Source organism: Haliotis asinina, chromosome 4 (assembly GCF_037392515.1).
Source record: "Haliotis asinina isolate JCU_RB_2024 chromosome 4, JCU_Hal_asi_v2, whole genome shotgun sequence".
NCBI classification, from domain to species: domain Eukaryota; kingdom Metazoa; phylum Mollusca; class Gastropoda; order Lepetellida; family Haliotidae; genus Haliotis; species Haliotis asinina.
The window spans coordinates 50,908,442-50,934,336 of record NC_090283.1 but is presented as its reverse complement, the minus strand read 5'-3'; the positions used below and the strand labels follow the sequence as shown (position 1 = coordinate 50,934,336).

Sequence of the window (25,895 nt, the reverse complement as noted above, 5' to 3'; positions counted from 1 at the left end):
GCAACGATCCAACAATATCACTATGGGGACACCAGAAATGGGCTTTACACATTTTACTCATGTGGGGAATTGAATTAAGTTTTTCATCTTGATGAACAAATGCCTTAACTACTAAGCAGTCAAAGTATTTCTTACTCGTCCCAGTAGCGCTGAGAGAAGGGATGACTTGCCACTTCCTTTCATGCCACAGATTCCGATCAGCTGGCCCTAGAAAAATAAAACAGACTTACAAAATATAGGCCGATCCATAAACAATGTAAGTCTACTTATTATCATATTATATGGGTATTTATATAGCACTTCAGTCTATCCATCATGCATGCTCAAAGCCCATCCTTGTTTTTACCTCGATAATTGGATATCAATCTCAGCGGTACAATATATTACCAATCTCAGCTCCCTGAGGAGGATCCAACTCTTGCAGCCACTGAGGTAATGTGGCTTTCCCATCCTAATGAGGTACCCACAGTTGGGTGGACTGGGACACACAGTCACAGTACTTTGTCCCTTCTACTTTGTAGCAAAGTGAATAAATGAAGGGTGTTTTAAGGTTCAGTTAGCAATATCACAAAGTCTGTCAATAGTAAGGAAACAGTCAAACCAATGGTTAAAAGCGTGAGCACTAACACACAAGCAGTAACAACCAGATACAAATAAGTCATCTATTACCATCAGTTAAAAGGGTGGAGGAACAACTCCACTGTGATCATCATCATCATCATCTTGATAGCATCATTACCTCCTGAATCCTGAGTGAGATCTGTGAGAGCTGGGAGGCCCTCTCTATGACGGACACGCTCTCCAACAGCCCAACTGAGCTGCCATCCACAATGTCCCCATTCTCCTCCTCCACACTTTCAAAAGTCGGCGACACCGCCCTCTCCATCTTGATCCGCTTCGATTCTCGCATCTCCTCCGTCTTGATGCCAGGGATTACCTCCACTTGAGATACATCGTCTAAAAAATAACGTGTACTTCAATTTTGCAATTGCAATTGGTCCACAAATTTGACGAATCTATAATTCCCCAAATCACTTTTCTACGATATTTTTTATCCCTCTGAGATCCAGAGACACATAATATTGTAGCAGGTTGTAGTCCCATCTCTCACAGGTGTTTAAAGTTATTTGTTTCATGAGTCTTAAGTTTCAAGGATTCTCATTGGCTATCTCATCCCGACACCTCTTACTACAAAAAAAGTGGTACACAATTACATTTTTCCCCTTTCTTACAATACATACAATTATTTACAAAACTCAGAAAAATCATTCTGTAAATTTGGGTAAAAGGGAACATAATTTACACGAAATGTTCCGGTAGAGAATTGCATTTAACAAATCGTACCATCATCATCATTATCAGACTCCCAGCCAAGAGTGGCGTTGTCGAAGGTGACTGCAGCGCCCTCGTCAGTCACGTCCCGTGAACACACACTCTGTATCTCCTCCATAATCAGAACTTCCTAGAAGGTAGAGACACAAAACTTACATCATTTGCCGATTTGCTCCCACTATGTTGACAGAATAATATTAAATAAGTTCCATGCAGATGTCTTTTATTCATGATATATGCAAGAAAACAAATGAAATTCTAAGCCAGATCTTCAAAGGTTCAGTCAATAAGAACCCAATAGGTTTTTGTAAAGTCAGTTAAGGCAGGATATTGTTTACTACATCTGATGGTTGCCTACCTTGTATCTGCCAGTCGACACTGATGCCTCTGCCAGCGTGCGCAGACCGTGAGCCATCAATGCCAGAGAGAGGCTGATGGAGTAGAGGACGGAGATGATGGTGAATGCCTGGAACAAACACCACCATGACTACAATATTACATCGATGAGTGAACACTGTTTCAATCTTTAGCATACAGTATCTCATCAATTTCAGTCTGTTCATTAGAAATTAGCTTAACATTTCAGGGCTTTTTAGTCTTGTTTTGTTTCATTTCTTTTTTGTTCTGTGGTCTGTAGCTAACAAAGAATCCAGTGATTGACATCATGAGCACTGATATACAAAACTGTGACCAAAAGCCTGACCATGTGATCCCTTTAGTCACCTTTTACGACAAATAATTCTAACACATATCTCATGGATCATAAAAACCAATTCTAACACATATCTCATATAGAGATTGGATCCTGTAAATCAACAACTAATTACAAGTTAATCTTAATTCTCAAATCAATCCATAATAATTAAATTTTTATTGTGTTCATTAAAATTGTGGCAATCTGATTGGTTAACTGGGAACATTTCTTTTGAGTTCATTTCCCAATGAATCTGAAAAAAATAAGCCACGCCCACCGAACCGGACTACTTTCGGACCTGAGGAATGTCGGGGAATACCTTTACACAGCGAGGGAATTCCCTTGCACTCGGGTACCTTAATCAACTTTGGGTAAACATTGGAGTGATACATTGTGATTAACATAAACAAACAACTCAAAATTATCTGTGAACGTTAATAACGTTGCAACACCTCGACAAGAGCATGCGCACGTTGGAACATCAGTTCATGGCATCGCAATCCCAGTCACATCACACCCTCTTTCTACTTGCGCAAATACTACAATCTCAGTTCCACTAACTTCATATCATTGGGCTTCATTTCCAATTCTCACTTTTCAAACTGTCTCTTTCAGTTTGCAGGTAGTAATTCAAACGTTTGACCTTAAAACTTTGACGTGTCACGTTGAGTTGTTCCACCCTGATTTGCCGACCGATGTTAGCTTGGTTGACTGACGGCTGTTTGGCGGTGCTGTATGCTGATTGGCTAATGGTTTGGTAAGCGTGTCATTTTATGTAAATGAGTCACCTGAGTCATGTCACGCCATTACCGAATTCTTACACCGAAATGTTAATCGGTGGTAACAAAGACATCTGTTTCGATGAATGTGATTATGTTTAAAGAAAATATTGTTGAAAGGGTATAGTATTTGTTGCTGAATTTAATTATAAGGATTGACTGTGTATTTCTTTCATTGCATTGAAGTATGAAACTAAAAACCAATGTGCAAACTTTTGTAAGAATCCGCTACGCGGATTCATACAGTTTGCACATTGGTTTTTAGTTTCATACTTCAATGCAACGAAAGAAATACACAGTCAATCCTTAAATAAATGAGTAAGTGAGAGAGATATGGGGAATGAAACTATGGTCTATAGCATAACCTATCACAAAATCGCCATGTGCTACATGACATGCAACTGCTTCCATTGGTGTGTAAACATCCAGTTTATCTTTATTGTCCATTAAGGTAAGGCTTCTGGTAGCTTATTTCGATTAGGAATTATCACATGGGTGACACATCCAGCATGACAGACATGAATCAAAGATTTATACAACAACGAAACTCATCCAGGAAACAGTTATTTCTCAAAGCTGACAACAGCAATTTCATCACCTGTGTGGCTGTGAGATTATTGCCAGCCATGATGTATGACAGGAACATGAAGACCGACGCCACCACTGGAATCATGGGAACTAGTGACGTCATCACGCTCTGCAGGAAGTAGGCGTGTTCTAGCGCCCTCTGCTCCTCTAAGCGTTTATCTGAAAAATTGTTAATTGTGGTGAGTTAGTGAGTATGGCTTTATGACACTTCTGACAATATTATAGAAATTATAGGAAACCAGAAATTGTCTTCCTACACTGAACTCATGGTGGAGATCAGTATGACGAGCAAACACTTTATCCAGTAGGCTGTCTGACGAACCTATATTACTTTCAATGTTTTTTTAAGTACCAATTTACAAAACTAATGAAAAATCATTTTTCACAGGAATGGTAGTTTCCGATTTTTGTATTTATCTTTGTATTTCCTTTTAAACGATTACAAAAAAAAAAGGTGATACAAATGCCAAACCATTAACGCATAAAGGAAACCCACAAACATGTATGGTGCCAACAAACCAAAGATCACAAACTGGGTGAAACTGGGATGTAAATGTACAGCTATAAGATCCTTGCAGAGCAAAGGGAGACAATTCAAAAGGATAAATTGCAGTATCTAGGGCTATGGAATATCCATGCCCAAAATATTGATTACCCTAAGTCTGCACCCTTCAAAATTGCACAGTTGTTGCTGATCCACATCAGCTTAAACCATCATAACTGAAATACATCATATATTCATCAGTTCAAAATGCAATGCATCCCTTCACACACATATGCATGTAGTCATAGGTGTTTAGGTTTTGTTCTATTTATAGTAAACTTTTTTTATGATGAACGTCTGAAACTTAAGTTGGCATGAAATTCCTTACCATGAACTTTATCAAGTTAAGTTTGTTGTAAACACTGCATTAAGCAAATGTTCCAGCTATATAAGGACAATCTGTAAATAATCGAGCAGAAAATCCAGTGATTGACATCATGAACATCAATCTATGCAGGGTAAGTACAACTATCGGGTTACTTACTGCTGATCCTGCCAAAAAATGCATTTTCCCAGGCATTCATTTTGATGAGTTTCATACACGTCAGCACCTCTGTCATTAGGCTAACCTGCAACATACATCACACTTGTATTCTAGCAACAGTTCAACAAATCATTTCAAAGGAGGAATAAAATTCAGATAACACTAAAGCAAGTTACTGAGATTATTCATATGTTATATTTAGAACTGCACTTTCTCAGTAAAGTCTGGATTCTAGTACTTTTGATGGGTTGATTCAAACCCATACTCTTCAAGTCTTAATCACCAACGCATCAAGTCAGCCATCTAACCCACTCAGCCACCACAAGATAACAGTGGTCCCTTCTCCCTTCTTTTGAGTGATAATGGGAATTCCCATATTCAAGCCCCAAGCATAAATACAGAAAATCACTGTTCCAGTGATGAAATATTTTAACCATGTTTAAGCCCAAGGCTTAAAATTTGAAAATGCACAATATTTTGATAAAAATGAAAAGAATCAGGATTTTTAAGCTCTTTCATCCAAGGAACTGAACTACGAATTCAAAATTGAACATTGTGAAATGTTTTTCTTGAGTGAGCAAATGGTAAAGCTGCAGTCTAATTAAAGCAAAATACAAACATCAAACCATTGTGAGAGAACTGACTGACATGTAAAACAACGTCTCTAAGGACAGAATTGAGAGCGTCAAAGTCTCTACATTTGGTAAGGAACAGCTTTCAAAACACCCAAGAATGAAATCCAATTTAAGCCCAAGGTCTTGAATATGGAAAACAATCCTGTATCTAAGCCCATGGGCTAAATTTTGGGTGGGCCTAAATACAGGAATTCCTGATGTTCTGACATGCTGTGGAAATATGGAAATATATTCTGACTTGCATTAATATCCTATCACCCAGTCCTGTGATTGGCTACTAACTGCTGTGAAGATTTGAATTTGAATATTTCATAATATCGGGAAATCCCATAATCCACATTATGAACTACTGAATTTTTGTCGTTCAGTGAGTGAGTTTAGTTTTATGCCGTGCTCAGTAATATTCCAGCAATATGGCAGCGGTTTGCAAATCATTGAGTCTGGAACAGACAATCCAGTGATCAACAACATGAGCATCAATCTGCACAACTGGGAACCAATGACATGTGTCAACCAAATCAGCGAGCCTGACCACCCGATCATGTTAGTCGCCTCTTACAACAAGCACAGTCACCTGTTGTGGCAAGCATGGTGAGAATAGAAACAGATCCTATTTCTCAACAAAAGTTGGAAAAGTTTTGGTGAGTTATTGTAATGTTCACACTCTCAAACCCAAGTTTAGTTTGATCTCCAAAGGACGCTTAAGACTAGTGTCTAAATTGTTTACTACTGGCCCAGCGACCTTGACCACCAAATCCTGTTAGTCATTTCTTATGACAAGTAAAGTCGCCTTTTATGGCAAGCATGGGTTGCTGAAGGCCTATTCTAGCCCAGATCTTCACGGGTCTTTTATGGTTGAACTGTATCCTACTTACCCTTTCTCCTGTAAGTGTTACAGCCTTCTGTCTAAAATATCCATTCAAATCAGCTACAAACTTCTGCAACACAAATTACACAAATTAATATTCTACCATGACTTCAGTAAATACTGATTGTAACTGGCAAATTAAAGTTGTTAAGAGGTATATAATCATAATATATACATCTGATTTTCCAAAACAGTATGTATATTTTTTAAATCTAAACAACATGGTCATAGTAGAAAGGAGATAAACATGCTGTGTTGCAAATTCAGTGGTATATAACAAACTTATAATATTTTTTATTTAAAACCTCATGACGTGTTTGGTTTTAAATCACATTTAGAGTTATATAAGTCCGAGGTCGCACATCAGCAATATCAACAGTACATGCGTTCAATACGAGAATAGGAAACTGACGAGAATAGGAAACAGAACTATACTTCTGATTTTCCAACAAAGTATGTGTGTCTCCTCACTACACCATTTCAAATTCTTTTCCTTTTACTAGTTTTTAACTCACAGATCAAGGTGAGACAACTTATCACTTTGGAATTTAATAATATAGCCAATAAAAATTAACAGTTTTAAAAAGTGATAAAATCAATGTGAGAAGCATCTCTTGTCCTTTCAGAAATACATATATTACTTCATTAAAACTTTCACCTACTTTGATGTAAAAAATTTAACATATGACAACCATAATTTGAACTGATAAAATTTCATTTTTATCATTAAAATTTGATGCTACAGAGAAATAACTTACCAACACAATAAAGAAAATAATATAGGTAGCACTTCCAATCAGAGCCCAAGGACCAATCAGAAAGCCAAGATATACAGATCCAGCGATGAATATGATTGGTCCAGACAAAATAAACGGCCCATTTACCATCACCTCAAAAAATCGCTGGCCATCATTGCTGAATAAATTGACTAGCTGAAAAAAAAGGTAAAAGATATAATGAAGTTCACAATACTGACAATACACGATTAAAATAGCATTGACGATCACATCCAAAAACAGCCATCTGTTTTTACAACGTTGACTGCCTCTAACAAGTATACTCGTAGTATCAGTTCTGGTAAAATTTGACACTATGAGTTATCTCACAGCTACATCAGTGGTATTTCAAAACAAGTTTCACATGCTGGCTAAACAGGCACAAGAAACAAACATCTCCTGGCGTTCTTAGTTACTGCCAGGATATGATTGCTCCTTGTGCCTATACTATGAGAAAATTCAACTTACTTCACCAATTTTCTTGTCTTTAAGACTTTTTAGTCTGAGTATTTTCTTGTATAATAGACCCATGGTGGCACTTCTTACTTTCATCCCTGGAAAACAAAATATAGAACCAAATACATGGCGGCCTGGAAATCTGCACTGACAGTGCAGCCAGAGTGTGATTCAGGTAGGCCACTATATGAGTGAGTGATTTACCATTTGAGTTACGGTTAAAGCTGTTTTTATGTTTGTCTGTTTGCTCACTGTCTAACATCATACTCATAATATTCTAGCAATACAATGCCGATATGTAAACAACAGAATGTAGAACAGACAATCCAGTGATCAACAGAATAAGCATTGATGTGCATATCTGGGATATGATGATATCCGTCAACCAAGTTCGTGATTCTAAGGGACCATTCATAATTTATGGCTGGGGATGGATTATGATTTTAAATAGGGGTCACCCATTTTGTTCTGGGGAGGTAGGAGATCACCCACTTTGTGCGCATGTACTATGTGGTGTCAGGGGATGACATTGATGGTGTACATGCTTCTCCATCAAAATCTTCATCACTCTCCTAGTCATAAGTTATGAATGGTGTCTAACCACCCAAACTCACTAGCTGCCGAGTTGTATTACGGTATATCAAGTTAATATAGGACAGAACCTCAAAGTAATGCAGGTCTCACACCTTTGACAACTGTGTATGGAAACACATTCTGGCAGGCCTGTATTCAAATCCATATTCCTAAGTTTTCTGCTGTTCCCAAAGTGAAGCAACTCCGAACACCAAATTGCACCAGCTATAACAACTGTGCAACTATGGTAATTACTACACATAAGGTAGGAAATGAAAGAGCACAGCCAAGTGAGGAAATGGGAGTGTACCTTTGATGGTGGCGATACTTTATTTTCAGATGAAAAATATTTTTCGATCCAAAGCGAGGAAAGAATGTTGCCAAGCTTTGCTCACTTCACTCCCATATAAGAAGACTTGTCATACTCTCTATGCTGCGCAAACCCATTTGTGCTACAGTTTGCCTGTGAACTATGGTACCGACAAATCCAGAAATATCAGTGGTTGATTTGTCATTCGCAGGTTCTAGTGTATACAAGGGAGGGAACACTGAACACCAACTTTTCCTGCAGGTATAGTGCGTACAAACCCAGAAACAAAACTGGAGCAAAGCAGCAATCGAACCCTTAAGCACAGGTTTTCATGGTGTGCTAAGGGAAGCAACTCTACACTCTGTACTTTACAGTGCATCAGGAGTGATTGAGTGAGTTTAGTTTACATCGTTTTTAGTAAGTGTCAGCAATACTGTACACCAGAAATGGGCTTCACACATGTGAGGAATCAAACCCAGGTCTTTGGTGTGATGAGCAAATGCTTTAACCACTAGACTACCCTACAACTCCACAACGCCTAATAAGTACTACTGTATAACCCTACCTGCCGTACTTAAACACAACAGTGGACCTACCATTCCAGTAGTTGTAAGCCCAGGCACAGGAAAACGTAAGGCTTCGACACACTTCACACACAATGAGGCCAACCACAATGGCCGCTCCCTCTCCCATGACTGGGGCAACAGATGATATATGATCCAAGAGCAGACGCAATATGCAAGCCTGGAAACAATACAGAGAAAGTCTTTGATGGGGTACAGCAAAAATATAATGTCATGTATAAAACAGATTTCAAAATTCTCTGAAAAGATTGTCAAAAGTGTATAGTGAAACTTGTTTTAAAATTTACAGCAACGACAAAAAAAATTGTGGTCTCAGTTGATTATAAGAGTGTTCATTACAAACATATCATACAGCACATACATTTTACAATTTGATATTTTGTAATATGATGAGATATTGATATTACATAAGAGGCAAGCTATATAAAACAAACATGAAGTGTCACTCACAGAAGCAAGGAAAGAGAGCACCATGGATATGACAACAAGGACTTGTGAGCAGATGAGTCTCTGTTTGAAAGCTGCCCGGATAGCACGACCAAAGGATGCCTTCTCCTCACCATGGGTTTTCAGTTCTGCCTTCCAATTTGTCTCCAACCTGGTCGAGGGAGATAATTCAGAATTACAGATTTCAATCACCTTGGAACAGCAATGTGCTCTGAGATACAACTGATGCATTTCAAAATGTTCTTCAGAAGGAATTGTTTGAAAAATATATTGGGTGATGGGAACAAATATAAATTATAGTTTGTACTAAAGTATACTCCAGAATATGAATTGTACCTTGAAAATGATGAAGAAAAGGAATAGTTTGACGTGGTGAAAATAAAAAACAATCTTCTTTGAGTTAATAATGAAATCAGTATATTTTGTTCTCTTGCTCAGGAAAAACACACATTGTAAGAAGATAAATGAAACAGTTCTCTTAAAAACATCCACTCTTACAAACCTCAAACAATGAAAAGTGAAAACTAGAAAAGAAGTGAAAACTGTTTTCAGAGTTGACAAGAAATACTTTCCAACCACCTTCATTTTATGTGAGTGAGTGAGTTTACTTTTACACCAGCATTCAGCAATATTCCAGCTATATCGCAGCGGTCTGCAAATAAAATAGTCTGGACCAGACAATCCAGTGATCAACAAAATGAGCATCAATCTGCACAATTGGGAACCGATGACATGTGTCCACCAACCCAGCCGATCTCGTTAGTCGCCTATTATGACAAGTATAGCCGCCTTTTATGGCAAGCATGGGTTGCTGAAGGCCTATTCTACCCCGGGACCTCATTTTATGTGAAAAATGCTCACATGAAACCATGACTCAAATACCCAGTGTCTCTTACTTCCTGGTTAGATATGGTCATCAGTAACCCATGCTTGTCGTAAGAAGTGATCAACGTGATTGGGTGGTCATGCTCGCTCACTTGATTGACACGTCATTATATCCCTGTTATCTAGATCGATGCTCACGCTTATCACAGGATTGTCTGATCCGGACTCGAGTATTTACAGACTGCCACCATATAGCAAGTATATTGCTGAGTACAGCATAAAACTAAAATCACTCACTCACGCACGGAGGCACTCATTTCAAGGAGATCTTCATGATTGCCATGTTGGACAACCACAACCGGAAACAATCACCAGCTATGACAGAGTTTCTAGTGGGACATAATTTCTACCTTATTTCGGACCACATTCAGATGACATCAACAATACCAGCTATGTGACATAAATGTATGGGGATGAGGAGATATTTGCCCCCATTCATGTACGACTTTGTTGAACGCAGTTACTGCTAACACTATGGGTGAGCACCCTATGCTTGTTGCAAGATGGCCTACACCCATGAAGATCCTGGTTAGAATTGGTCTTCAGCAACCTATGTTTGTTGCAAAAGGGCCTATGGTTAGAATTGGTCTTCAGCAACCTATGTTTGTTGCAAAAGGGCCTACCCCATGAAGATCCTGGTTAGAACTGGTCTTCAGCAATCCATGTTTGCTGCAAAAGGGCCTATCCCCATGAAGATCCTGGTTAGAATTGGTCTTCAGCAACCTATGTTTGTTGCAAGATGGCCTACCCCCATGAAGATACAGGTTAAAATTGGTCTTCAGCAACCTATGTTTGTTGCAAAAGGGCCTACCCCCATGAAGATCCTAGTTGGAATTGGTCTTCAGTAACCTATACTTGTCCCAAGATGGCCTACACACATGAAGATCCTGGTTAGAATTGGCTTTCAAGAACCTATGCTTGTCTGAGAGCCAAGAATTTGATCAAACTCATTCACTGGGTCGATACATGTCACCAAATCCCACTTGCAAACATCAATGCTCGTGATGTTGATCACTGGATTGGCTAGTCCAACTCAGTTATTTCCAGACCACTGCCATTTAGCTGGAATATTGCTGGGTGCAGCATTAAACAACATACAAACAAACAATATTTCCAGGTTTGGTGCAATTTATCACGACCTAGCCCCCATTTCCCATCCGTTTGGAAACCTACAGAGGTCACCTCCATACAACCAGATATGGAAACGTGATGATATGTAGTCAACAGGAAAGTAAAATCTATGTTTAACTCACACCAAAAACTTCCTGAAACTCAACACTGACAGGAAGCCTGACAGTCAGTACTGCCATAGTCTCAGTTGTTTGATGTATGTCGGAGTGGATATCTGCACTATAACATATAGTGCAAGGTCACAGGTTCAGGACACCTCTGCATCATGCCAAAAAACTAAATATGGTATTTGTTGGTCCCTGCTCCATGCTCAGCATTAATGGGTACAACAAGGACTGGCTGACTCAGAGTCAGTATAATGTGTCTCAGTTGAGTACTCATGCTTAATAGCAGCATGGTATCTCAGAGAGCTGGCACTATGAATCCAGGTTAAATCTGAGCTAGTACAAGCAGATATACATATACGTGCATGAATGTTGTCATATGAGCAAGACAGTCTCAAGTTCAATGTTAAACCCAATTTCACTCAAATTGCATGCAACTTTTTTATGTAAGTGAAATAAGGTTCAGATTTCATTCTATGCATTTGAGTAAACACTTTATATGGGATTTTGAGCTAACCAGGTCTCTGGTTTTAATATTTTTGTTTACTATCAGTACATGAATAATCTCTGTAGAAGATATATTTGCATTAACATAGCCTGGCAAGACAAATTAGACTGCATACTGTTCTTGCAATGTATGACTGGCGACAAAATCTGCATTGGCGATCAACAATTGAAAAAGGATCACGCAGACTTGTGCTACTCATTACATCATTTTAAGTCTGAAGATAAAGATACCATTCTACAGACATAGGAGATAAGTGGTACAGCTTACAACCAATGACCCACATGAACTACAACAGCATCCAGTTTCAAGTCCTCAAAATTAGATATCAGACAAGCATGAAATGCACACTAAAAATTTCTTGCTGCTCATAATTTTTAAAACCATTGATTATACAAATTACCATACTTGATAATGGCTGAGAAAGAAGTACTTCTAGGGTTAATATCAGCGTCAATTTTAATGAGATGGTCAAGATTTCAATTAATGATTACACCAATGAGAATCATGCATTGTCCAATCTACCGGTTATATGCTAACTTTGTGAGTGATGTCCAGCAGATATGACTTACAAGTCGATGTTGTATTGGGTGGAGTCCTTCGGCCACCACTGTAGTTGCAGCACCGACGTCAGCCCACTGCCTCCCCGGCGACACAGAGATAACATGATAGGGGTGAGCCACCAGCATGTCGCCAGGGACAAGTAGCTGGCATAGGTGATGGGTACTTTGTCAAAGCCCAGGTCTCGAAATCTGCCAAAAAAGAGAATATGTGAGTGAGTGAGTGAGTGAGTGAGTGAGTGAGTGAGTGAGTGAGTGAGTGAGTGAGTGGGCAAGCACATTACATAAAGACATATGTATAAAGAAATAAGTGAATGACTAGGTGAAAATGTTTATTCCATTTCTGAGTGATACAGTGACCTTTCTTGAACACAACACCCAACTACTTCAACAAATCGTGGATATTTTCCTTAGTAACAGTGTTTTCAATGTTTGTTCTGTCAAAAACAACAATAATTATTCTATGTCATCAAGTTTCACTTTTAGGCAAGAAGTAATATGAAACAAAGTGAAAACATCACAGTATTTAAGTACATCAAGCAAGTTAGTCTGTCATACTGACCCCAAAGCAAATATATCCAAGAAATCCCACCCAAGTCTAGGAAATGTGGCAGTTCTAGATTTCCATGGTTTAAGGTAAATGAAGAAAGTCTCAAGGCTCCTTTACATCATATTTTAAAATTTTTATCATGATCTTTTTTTCTGTAAAATATGAGTGGGTGGGTGGGAGAGTTGAGTGAGTGAGTGAAGGTACAAATTTGTAAAGCGAAAAAAATGGGGTCACTGGTTGAAATCACTGTTGCCAAAAATTTAAGTCGAGTCTGAACATGATTATTCATGGACGTCAAAGTGATTTCGAAATAGACGTAACAGACATGGTAATGATGACAAGGTATGACATGGTATGACAAGTTAATTCACTCACTGACACACCCATGCATTAAGGATGCATTTTAGGTTGTCTGTTACTTTTTATGGGCGCAAAAAAAACAGGTTTTTCACAGTCATGTTACTTATGTCATGACATTTTAAAGTTAACAGTCTTCAAAAATTATTCAATAGCACAAATTGAGTTTGTTTCATTATAGGAACACATTAATACATGCAGATGAAGAAAGACTAAACTGACTAGTTTTTAAGATGTTTGCAAGGGTAGGGTATTTGTTATCAAGAGGCACAGTTCAGGGGTAAAAAAGAGACAAAATATTTATATTTTAGGTCTCATTCAAAATTCTCAGCAGGCAGGAGATGGGAAAAACAGTAAAAATCTGCATAACATTATCAGATTTTGTTTGACAGTGGCGGTATTTCCCACTGGGCTACATAAAATGTCTTAGCATAATATTCGTCAACTGTAGATTTCACTAAAATACTCCCTCACACATTATTATGATCTGTAATTTTCTGTAAAATATGAGTCAGTGAGTGAGTGAGTGAGTGTACAAATTTGTAAAGCACAAAAAACGGGGTCCCTGGTTGAAATCACTGTTGCATATTGTTCGTTAACTGTAGATTTCACTAAAATACTCCCTCCCACACTCACTCACTGACTCTGGGGTGGTGGGATAGCCTTGTGGTTGAAGAACGAACAAACTTTTCTTTTTTGTACTCTTTTAACCATTACATATGAAAGATATGTGGCTAGTCTTAAGTGGAACACCAAATTCATTCTTAAAAAGCCTGTGGTTAATTAATAAAAAGTGATTAAAAGTTGCCAAAAAGGCATCTGCTTCTCTCTTGCCCGCCAACGAATCAAAGACAGGTTACATAACTCTGTCCCTAGGCACAGCAGCGAACCACAGTGACGTCATGTGAGGAAGGATTTTCAGTTGGTTGTTTATAAAATGTGTAACAAACATGTCAATTTGCTGATTCCTCTATGTAAACAAAGACATGCCGGATCGTTGCATTGCCGTCAGTTGCTCCCAGGTGTCGGATGAGGGGGTCACTATGCACAGATTTCCACCGGTCCCCTCAGATCATGCTAAATATGTTGTTTGTGAGTGAGAAGTGAACACGGTGGAAGCCTACAGAATTAAATCAGGTGGTTCAATACCATCCTCGCTTCTAAGACAGAAGATGCTATTTAGATTTGTTTTCATGAAGTTCAAAAAAATCAAAACTACTTTTTACTTGTAATAAGTGATTGATGACCAAAAGGACTTTGCAAGTCACAACTTCTTCCACGGTAGCAAGGTTGAGGTCGAAGTGACAGTAATATTGTAAGTAGTATCATACTGACAACCCCCTCACTTCCAAGTGAGTGAGTGAGTTTAGTTTTACGCCGCACTCAGCAATATCACAGCTATATGGCGGCGGTCTGTAAATAATAGAGTCTGGACCAGACAATCCAGTGATCAACAACATGAGCATCGATCTGCGCAATTGGGAACCGATGACATGTGTCAAACAAGTCAGCGAGTCTGACCACCCGATCCCGTTAAACGCCTCTTATGACAAGCTGAGTCGCCTTTTATGGCAAGCATGGGTTGCTGCTCACTTCCAAGTGTGAAATTGTTATGTTATGAGCAATGCCATGCAAAATACTATTGTCCATCATTTAAAAACATATTTTTCAGTGAGTATTTTTCAGTAGAAAGTAGTTTAGATTTTGTAACTTGGAGAAAACATTTCTTGATAGCTCTTATTCTCAGACTGGCAGACTGTTCACAACTGGTAGTCGCCATTTTTTTACATTGTGGCATCACGGTGTTAAGGCAGTTAGATTATGGCTTGTTTTCATCAAGTTAGAAGATCAAAACTACTTACTACTCATAGTTAAATATGTTTTTAAATCATGACCAGACAGATTTTGCATGCCACAGCTTGCAACAGAACAATGTATAACCATTATGACAACAAGCCATTTTGACAGAATTGTCCACAACTTGTTTCTCAGGAAAAAGAGCAAAGCAGGAGACATGGTTAAATGGCAGTAGATCGTGAAAACATTCAGCTTTCTTTTTCCAAAACAATTGTCACCATTGCATGTTTAGACAAACCTATAAACAAGAAAATCTACCCTAGGAATACTAAAACGATCCTCATAGGTATACCTCACATGGTGTCATAGCGGTAGAGAATTGTGCACTGTTGTCGAAAAGGTCAATTAAGGTAATCAAATGTCAAAATGAGTAGTTTTAATGATGGGGTTTCATTTATGTCAATGTCAATAAATGATTCATGTATTTATGCCCCAAAGAGTGTAAACCGTTGATCTTTAAAGCTGTGGCTCATCCCATCAAAGATCCTGGTTCGTTTCCCGACATAGGTACAATTAGTGAAGCCCATTTTTGATGTCAAACACCATGATACTGGTAAAGGATTGCTAAAAGCAGCATAAAACAAAATTCAGTCAGAATAACCCACGACCTGTTAAACACAAACTTTAATATGTGTGAAATCAACACAGGAACAGAGCACACTCAAGACAGGTGACCACCTATGTATACATAAGGGAGGAAAATTACATTTTGACAATTTCTACTGAGTGTGTAAATAAGATATTTTGAATTTTGAATAATATTACAAGTGTATAAATTAGTCTTAATGCCATTTTAAATAAAATACAAAGCGTATAAATTAGTTTTAATATCATTCTAAATAATATTCCAAGGGCATAAATTAAATTTAATGCTGACATCCATAACATTTTGTCTTATACTTCTTTATTGTGTATGCTTCTTCCTCCAAAATGTCATGTAATTCAGAAAAAAGAAGTTAATCCATAAATATTGCTTTTCTTATGTGCTCCACTTCTAAATGCCCCTCCAACCTCACAAAACTTAAAAAACTTCCTGAAAACGCGTTAGTCATGCCACATACCTGGTTTTCATTAAACTAAAGTAACCAATTGCTTTAAAACTGCTAACATAATTCTGACATGCCACTTGCCAGCCACATACAATGGCAATGAATCCCTCTTTAAAGGACGAAACTGTCTGTGGGTTGCAGCAGTTCCTATGGTTACAACGCCTCATCACTTCTTCTTCATCATCTAATATATAATTAACATCCAAATCTCACATAGACACCCTGCTGGCACACATTACATGATTAAATATTCAAGAAAAAAATAATTACCCATATCGGTCATATGACTGACTGATTGAGCGTCGAAACTTCCTTCCAGAACTCTTGGTTTCTGTCTGCACATCCATACCATCCTAATCCAATCTCAGATGCTTCATCGAGTCTTTCTGGAAGCAAACCAAGTGTCATTCACAAATGTGGAAGTTTTGAAACTAATTATTTCCTTGTGTATGGTTTCATTCAGCAAATGAAAAAACATAGCAGGAAAATATATGTTGAGCTTGTAATTAAAACCACCAGACTGCAATGGTACAAATGTTAGAAACTCACCCAAGGTTATTAGGAACTATGAAGCACTATGATATTTCAATGGGCTCATCATACAATATCTGACAACTACAGCTGCTAAAGAGCATTGGGTTGTTGTCAGTAAATTGCATTAATTAGTGTAAATGAAACAGAAAAACTGCTTGTAGGTTACACTTTAAAAATTCGACACATTAGCAACTGGACACAATTAAGTGGAGTAATGTGTTATCAGAAAAGATTAAATCTAAACTTTCCACTCAGTCGACTTCCACTCTTGTATTCTTCAGAATTTGTTACAAAAATGAATGTCCACGATATACCAGCAGTTAGGAACACTGATGTTATTCTGGAAATAACATTATCCGTGAAATTATTAAGTTGGTTACACATGATGCATAGGGGACTGGATCTCAGACAATATTAGTGGGCTAACGTATAAATGATACTTTCATTAGACATCATGTAGATGTGCCAAGGCAAGACACAATACACTACCATTGAAACAAACTGAAAGGGACTACCAATTTTAGTTTGGTACACCTGCATTTATTACAGTAAATAATATTGCACAGACAAAGGGCATTAAGTCTGTACACACAAAGGTAAATAACAATGTGCACAGACAAATAGTAAATAATATTGCACAGACAAAAGGGCATTAAGTCTGTACACACAAAGGTAAATAACAATGTGCACAGACAAATAGTAAATAATATTGCACAGACAAAGGGCATTAAGTCTGTACACACAAAGGTAAATAACAATGTGCACAGACAAAAGGTAAATAATATTGCACAGACAAATGGTAAATAATACCACATACAGATAGAAGGCAACATTAATCCAAATTCCTGTATCAAAATTTACCTTTGACAATCTCAGCAAAACAATGGTGCTAAACGCATAAGCACGAAGCTCTGTAGCTCACCCACATTAGGAAGATGTAGTGGCAGCCATGTTTAGGTCAGATTCGAATTATTGTCATTCATAAAATATCATGGGAATGTCAACATTTCAGTATCTTAAATCTTTAATGTAGGAAGGACATGCCGCACAAAGTAAATTTCAAAATCTTCATAAACATACTTGTTAGGATTCATGGGACATGTTAAGCCAAGAACCTCCATCTTGATTGTAACAAGAGTTGGCCATCATACAGAACACGAAGCAAACATGCTACATCAGTTTGGACAGAGTTATCTTTCCTTGATAAACAGGATACAAACATGATTATTACACAAGGGTATAGGTAAATATATCTGGCATACCTCCTAATCCCTCTCAAATACTGAGCGATATAACGCAAATACAGCAGAAGGTAAGAGGGGAGAGGGGGTGTAGGATGTGCACTCCCCTCCTTCCCTTACCTTGATTTAAATTTGTTATTTATTATCCCTGATATGCAAATTTTGACTGAATAAACTATTTTGTGTTTTTGTATTTCTGCTTTGTCATCATTACCTCATTTGCCCCCAAAGTTTCATCACAGTTACTTTATCATACAGATATACTCTGTCAATTAAAGGAATTGTGCTCCATTTAATGGAATCTTGTGCACAGGTCAGTATGTTCTGCCCTATGACATAAATACTCACTCCTGTGGCAATGTTGTGCCCATCACATGGATTACAGCACAAATTTCAATATTCTGTGCCCTATTACATGGATCCTCACTCGAGTGTCAGTATGTTCTGCCACATTACGTGGATCCTCACTCATGTGTCAGTATGTTCTGCCACATTACATGGATCCTCACTCATGTGTCAGTATGTTCAGCCACATTACATGGATCCTCACTCATGTGTCAGTAAGTTGTGCCCTACTACATGGATCCTCACTCGAGTTACAGTACGTTGTGCCCCATTACAAGGATCCTCACTCATGTGTCAGTACGTTGTGCCCCATTACATGGATCCACACTCGAGTGTCAGTATGTTGTGTCCCATTACATGGATCCTCACTCGTGTGTCAGTACGTTGTGTCCCATTATATGGATCCTCACGCATGTGTCAGTATGTTGTGTCCCATTACATGGATCCTCACTCGAGTGTCAGTATGTTGTGCCCTACTACATGGATCCTCACTCATGTGTCAGTATGTTGTGCCCGACTACATGGATCCTCACTCGAGTGTCAGTATCTTGTGCAACATTACATGGATCCTCATGCGTGTGTCAGTACGTTGTGTCCCATTACATGGACCCTCACTCATGGGTCAGTATGTTGTCCCCTACTACATGGATCCTCACTCGAGTGTCAGTATCTTGTGCAACATTACATGGATCCTCATGCGTGTGTCAGTACGTTGTGTCCCATTACATGGACCCTCACTCATGGGTCAGTATGTTGTCCCCTACTACATGGATCCTCACTCGAGTGTCAGTATCTTGTGCAACATTACATGGATCCTCACTCGAGTGTCAGTATGTTCTGCCACATTACGTGGATCCTCATTCATGTGTCAGTATATTCTGCCACATTACATGGATCCTCACTCGAGTGTCAGTATGTTCTGCCACATTACATGGATCCTCACTCATGTGTCAGTATGTTCTGCCACATTACATGGATCCTCACTCATGTGTCAGTATGTTCAGCCACATTACATGGATCCTCACTCATGTGTCAGTAAGTTGTGCCCTACTACATGGATCCTCACTCGAGTTACAGTACGTTGTGCCCCATTACAAGGATCCTCACTCATGTGTCAGTAAGTTGTGCCCCATTGCATGGATCCTCACTCGTGTGTCAGTATGTTGTGCCCTATTACATAGATCCTCACTTGTGTGTCAGTATGTTGTGCCACATTACATTTATCACAGATTCTCATTTGGTCATATCACGAACGACTTGATTCTCTCACTGTTCTACCCTTTAATTTCCCCAGGTGTATAAACATGCAGAGCTCACATAAACTACCTCTATACAATCCCAAATGTATTTGTTTCTTTTCAATTTTACAATTAGCAATATTTATGACAGCAGTCTGCAAATGAATGAATCTGGCTTAAACAATTCATTGATGATGCCATGATAAACATGTTTCAACCAAGTCATTTCTAAAACAATATGATCTTGCTGGTAATGTATAAGAACTAATCATAACACAGCCTACAGTCACAAAACAAAAACAAGTCAATGCATACTTACAAACCAACTCACATATCAACTATCATCAACCATATTACTGAAGGAATGTAAACGTAACTCTTACTTCAGAAAACACCTCAAATTTAACTTAAAGTACTAATTTCAAAACAGTTTCCACCCACATTACATTGAAAAAAAGTTGACAGAAAACAAACACAATTCAATCTATATGCACTATCCATTTACAAACGTAAATTCTCAAAGCAAAACTTCATATCAACTATCCGCACAGATACTGCTAAAAGACTATAATGGAACTCTAATTTCAGAATACACCTCAAGACTTAATCATATTCATATTTTATGAAACAAAAATCAACACATGATTACCTTGTGATCCACTTGTGAGGTACAAGGCGTATGAACACTTGGCTGCACACAGACATTACTATAGAAACCACCCACCTAATACCCACCTACTACAATCACATTGAAAACTTCAATACATACATGTACGTCCTGCCCCTTTAAGTAACGCAAGGATTTGAAGCATGACTAATAACACAGTGTGTCAAAAAGTCTACACGTGTGTAAAGAATTTGTGTAAACTATTGGTGTAAGCTTGGGTGGGGCCCTGACCTATTTTTAGGTTAGTGGGGCCCAAAGCGTTTGTATGTTCTCTTAAGTAGTGACTGCATCTATACTGACAGTGTGTCTATATTTAATCATATTGTTGAATAGGAGAAGATGGGGTTTCTTGGCTAAGAAAGCAGTCCATATTTTAAGTGTGATTCTAAAGGGAAGACTATTTGCCTTTAGGCATTTTTACGAAAAAATGCTTTCATGTTCATGAATGAAGAACATCAATAATTATGAAACAAGCTGAAGGTTTGTAAAAATACATATGAGAGCTACGCTTTCAAAAACACTATCTTATCTTGGTAAGTTGACAGACGGTATGATTGTTTTAGTAGGGCCTGTTTATCTCTTGAAGATGAGAGACATAGATTGTACGACTGCACCATATTTACAGACAAAAGAACACATTCCAAAGAAAAATGATGGACGTTAAATATGTATTTACTCACACTTCAGTTCTTGAAACTCTGAAAAAATGTGTTCAAACAATGAGAACTGTACACTGTAACTTAAAGTTAAATTGCTTTAAATGTACAATGAATGTGTACAATGGGTTGAATGGCCTTTAATAAAAATAAACATTAATAACAATTATAATGTTCTTCATAATAACTTTTATAAAACCTTTTTAGGAAGGGAGAATGAATTGTGCCAGAAACACACAATGAAGTGTATTATAAAGATTACACCCCTTGTCATACAATCGTCATTCTCGGCTGCAAAAACTACCGTTATGGTGAGAGTGTGTTTTGTTGCTTTGTTTTTTTCTTAAATAACATGAGTCTAATCCTATGATGAAACCAGTCAGCATAAAACAGTAATTACCAATCGTAATGTCACATGTTGCAACACTCATACTGTTAAGTAGTTACGAATAAACAATAGCTATTTCAGGTCCATAGCTAAGAGTTTAAAGGGTGAGGATCATTTTAAAGGTCATGTGAATGATAATGTGCTTAATGGAAGTTCGGGTGACGTGTTAGCCTGGGGGAACTTCAGTAAAATAGGGTAACACTAAATAACATACTCACTCCCTCACTCATCCATTTTCTTATTCACTCACTCATTCATTCATCCATTTTCTTATTCACTCTCTCACCCACCCACTCAGCTCAGATCACACATAAACTGCAAAATTTCTGAAATATTGACCTCTCACTCATTCACCCATTCATCCACTTATTCACCCACTTATTCATCCACCCATTATATAGCTGAAATATTGACCTTTCACTCATTCACCAACCCATCCACTTTTTCACTCACTCACTCAAGTAAACTGAGCTGCCATTTGCAAGAACAAGTACATTTTCACAATGGGCCATGTTCAAGCAACATGTTTGTTTTGTAGAATATTGCAAATAACTCACACATACATTAACATAGTTTAGAACTACAAATGGACTTTCAGATTGAGTGAGTATGACTTTCAGTTGCAGTTAGCAATTTTTCAGCAATGTGACAGCAGGGACACCAGAAGTAGGCTTTACACATATTACCTATGAGAGGATTCGAACCCCTGTGGCGGCATGACAACCGAACGCTTTATCCATTCAGTTACCCCACTCCTGTGGCTTCTCCTGAACCCTTACCCCAGTCACTAAACCAACAAGGGTGGTGGTTTAGCATAGTGGTTAAAGTATTCTCTCGTCACACTCAAGACCCGGGTTCGATTCTACCCATGGAGACAAAGTGTGAAGCCCATTTTCTCGTGTCCCCGCCATGACATTGCTGGAATATTGCTAAAAGCGACGTAAAACTCACTCACTCACTCACTCACTCACTCACTCACTCACTCACTCACTCACTCACTCACTCACTCACTCACTCACTCACTCACCAGGTCATCACACTCAAGACCCGAGTTGGTTCCATTCCCCATGTGAGTACAACGTGTAAAGCATATTTTTTGTGTCCCCGCCATAATATTGCTTGAATGTTGCTAAAAGCAGCGCAAAACCATACTCACTCATTCACTTAACGAAAAGTATACCAGCAAAAACAACAGTTCTTTTTTTTAGTCAGTTGGAGAGTCACCAGACCCCATTGGCAACATCAGGTGATATGAAAACAGGAAATGCAGGAGGGCAAGCAGCTAGCACATGTCATTAAACATTTTTGTTTTACGATATGACATAAAGGCCTCCAGATCACATAGGATCCTGGCAAGTTGATGACAGCCATTGTTCTTCCTCGTGCCTGCATGCAAACAGTCACTCAGCGGAAACAAAACAACAGATGTTAGGCACAGCTCCCGACAAAAATTAAACATTTTCTTATTTAATTTAAAATCTCCTGAACAAGCAACTGTGGACTTTGCCATTTCTGTTTTATGACCAGAAACAGATTTAAACAATGTGCAACAATGAATTAAGACACTACTACAGTGTTGTAACACGGTTTGCAGTTATAATTCTGGCTGGGGTATGATGCAAATGATTTATCACTGGATACGAAAAGATGCAGAAACAAACATGCAGCGAAGACAAAAGCTATTAAATATGTAAATTGAAGCAACAAAACCCTTTCCACATCCATAACATATCTCTGCTAGTAAACAGAGTCAGTTGTGCATTTGTGACTATATCATAATATCTTAAATCACTATGTTTGATTAAGCAGTATTACAGCTGTACTAAGCTAATTTGATGTTTAATAAATTAAATAATTACATTCATAAAAGAATTGATACTAAAGTACATGAACCGTAAAAAGAAACACAAAAATAGAAATGGTAAAAAGAAAATCAAAATACATCTGAATTAAAAAATATTATTTATATCGTCATCAGATATAAAAACACATCATAAAAGCCATGACAATATTATATTCCAAACATTCAACGATGCATGAGACAATAAGGATTAAACTAAGCCTAAAGAAACTTGTACGATTAAGCAAATATTATCGGAATGTCCTGCAGAATCACCCAACGAGCAAGACATGCTTTCGCGTGGGCGTGTTCAGATCCACAATGGTTAATCACTCAAGCTTGACGTGTTGACTGTGAAACAACATAAACAAATAAATATCAACCCCCCACTACACCTTCAAACGATCAATAATTTTTACCTCTTGCGACTTGCGTGTGATGACAATCCGTTAAGATGACCGCACGAAGTTTCTCCCGCGTCACCCCACCGTTGATGCAATGACGTCCCTTTAGAATTGCAGACACCGGCTTTTTTGTGGGTTCAATCAACTGTCACGAAAATGTATGACGATGTTGCTAAATCTGGTAACTGGTAACCTCCCGTCGGCCAACACCATGGAATTCACTCACGCGGTGGCACACATATCAGACCTGTTGGTTTTGTCTAAACAACGTCCCCACGTGAAGATCAGCCAGTGACAACTGTTTCGAAACCTCACCCGAAAAAGGAAAACACGCCAGTGAACCGAGTGCGATCGGAAGGAAATGAATGTACATGCTTTTTGTTAGTGACCTTAACCTTCATACTTAAACGTCCTTGCCCTTGTAATGCACACGGGAAATTTGCAAGGGAAGTAATTGAGTGGGTTATGGCGATTGCAAAATATTGCATTATGATCTATAAATAATCTCACAGTGTCGAAATCCATCTTTGGGGAAATACCCAGTGCTTGTTGATGGACAAATGGCGAGCCTTATCAATGAAAATTGGAATAAGCCATGACGAAACGCGCTTCCTGTTCAGGACCCCTGAAGGTTATATTCAGGGCAGTTGTCTCAGTAATAAATATGTACGTTAACCATAGGCAGATCCAGGGTTGGGGTGCAGGTGTGCGCATAATCCACCCACCCCACCCCACCTCCAAACACACACACACACACACACACACACACACACACACACACACACACACACACACACACACACACACCTGTTTTGTCCTTACATTTTGGTCAAATGATCACTGAAACTCACGTGATCTTATGAAAATGATGTGTGCACCCACTTTCCCAGCAAGCTCTAGCCCCACTGTTAATATAGCAGACCCAAATGCATTATTTACGGTTGTTGTTGAAAACAGGCTGATTTATAAAATGTCAGTTTAAGGTATAAACGGCTTCCAGATTCTTTATCTTTCACATTTTCGCGAACCAGTGCGTCAGCATGACACATCAAAACCTGAATTTTCAAACAGGTGCAATGAATCGATTTCATGGTTGACGGAACCAGGGATAATCTACAACAACTGCTTGAGTCGCCCCGACGCAACTGACAAGAGACTGGGCTACCGTTTGTAAGGACAGTAGAAATAGTCTTGGAGACAAATTTTACACGCATTTCTAAACTCTAACTGGCTTCCGGTGGTTTAAGTTTTATCAACAAGTAATCACACTAAAAACAACATCCGTAGCCAACTGGATGCCGGTAGTTGGAACTATCTCTGATTCAGTAGTCGTAAGTATCACAAACGTGAAAGCGTTTAGGAAATTTTGGGTGATAAGACATTGAACTTCATTTCTGTTATATAATTTGGCATATAATCGTATCTTGAAACAACATTATCTCTATTGCCCTATAATACATGCGAGTGAGTAAAGCGTTAGTGTGTACTGTAATCAGTATAGATAATAAAAACATGGGTAAGAATCTCATTTCCTTTCGTTTGTTTGTTTGTTGGTTGGTTGGTTGGTTGGTGCATTTGGCTATCTTGCAGCTATGTGTGCATGACTTTGTCTAGATCATCGAACCCAGACCAGACAGTTCATCAATTGACACCTACAGTTTTGATCAATGTAACACTATGATTTACATCACCACAGTTTGATCACCAGGGTGCTGTTACACAAAACAACCTTAGCACTAAGACAATTCGTAACTACTCGCCCCCTTCCTACTCGTAGTAGTAGTAGTAGTAGTAGTAGTAGTAGTTGTTGTAGTAGTAGTAGTAGTAGTAGTAGTAGTAGTTACGAAGTAAATAAGTAAGACTACGCAAGTCTAACAGGTATGGTGTGAGTGTTAAGGTCACTTAATATGAATTTTTTTAAACGACTATTGAAACTCGGGTAAAAATAAAGTGCAGACACCCCCCTACTTCTCAGTAGTGTCTCTCTTTTCTCCCACCCTCTTCTCATAGCGCTAAGATCGCGTTGTACAACGGCAGCCCGGCCCATATATTCACCTCTTTATTAAAGGAAGACATTTGTAACATTATAGAACATGGGATTTTGATTGATGAAAACAAGACAAGGACGTTCAGTTTTGAAAGATTAAAAGATGAGAATATCTACTCCACAATGGGAATGCATCACTTTTAAAGAACAGCCGGTTTATCTCCTAGTTTTTACCCGAATTACGCAATGATAATGTCCCAGTTTAACACCCGGCACTGTTTACTATGTATAGCTGCAGAAACTCGAATCCGCGTGCCTCTAACGCTACATGGATAATTATGACCGTTCAGAAGGTTTGGGCAGATCAAACAATCGCCTAAATATAGTTGTTAACATATGTACACACACTGAATGTAAGATTATTCAAAAGTGAGGAGTCCTGGCTAGCTATTCTCGAAACGTTCGTAACCCTCCGAACTTCTCAAGCCCATTCTTAACACATTGGCTACGATCAAAGTTAAGAATTC

At 38.4% G+C, this 25,895-nt stretch overlaps 1 protein-coding gene across 1 annotated transcript in view; it reads right to left on the bottom strand.

Moving 5' to 3' along the window:
• The window catches only part of LOC137282561 (ATP-binding cassette sub-family C member 5-like), a 42,150-nt gene extending 18,368 nt beyond the window's left edge, over positions 1-23,782 (bottom strand). The window contains exons 1-14 of the mRNA XM_067814332.1: positions 23,397-23,782; positions 16,339-16,454; positions 12,268-12,447; positions 9,074-9,221; positions 8,636-8,783; positions 7,169-7,254; positions 6,683-6,856; positions 5,932-5,994; positions 4,422-4,506; positions 3,404-3,552; positions 1,691-1,798; positions 1,345-1,462; positions 740-957; positions 136-207 (exon numbers count right to left, since the gene is read on the bottom strand). Coding sequence (XP_067670433.1) covers positions 136-207; positions 740-957; positions 1,345-1,462; positions 1,691-1,798; positions 3,404-3,552; positions 4,422-4,506; positions 5,932-5,994; positions 6,683-6,856; positions 7,169-7,254; positions 8,636-8,783; positions 9,074-9,221; positions 12,268-12,447; positions 16,339-16,415 — 1,626 coding nt within the window. The 5' untranslated portion in view covers positions 16,416-16,454; positions 23,397-23,782. The remainder of the gene's footprint in view (positions 1-135; positions 208-739; positions 958-1,344; positions 1,463-1,690; positions 1,799-3,403; positions 3,553-4,421; positions 4,507-5,931; positions 5,995-6,682; positions 6,857-7,168; positions 7,255-8,635; positions 8,784-9,073; positions 9,222-12,267; positions 12,448-16,338; positions 16,455-23,396) is intronic.
• Positions 23,783-25,895: the final 2,113 nt, after the last annotated feature.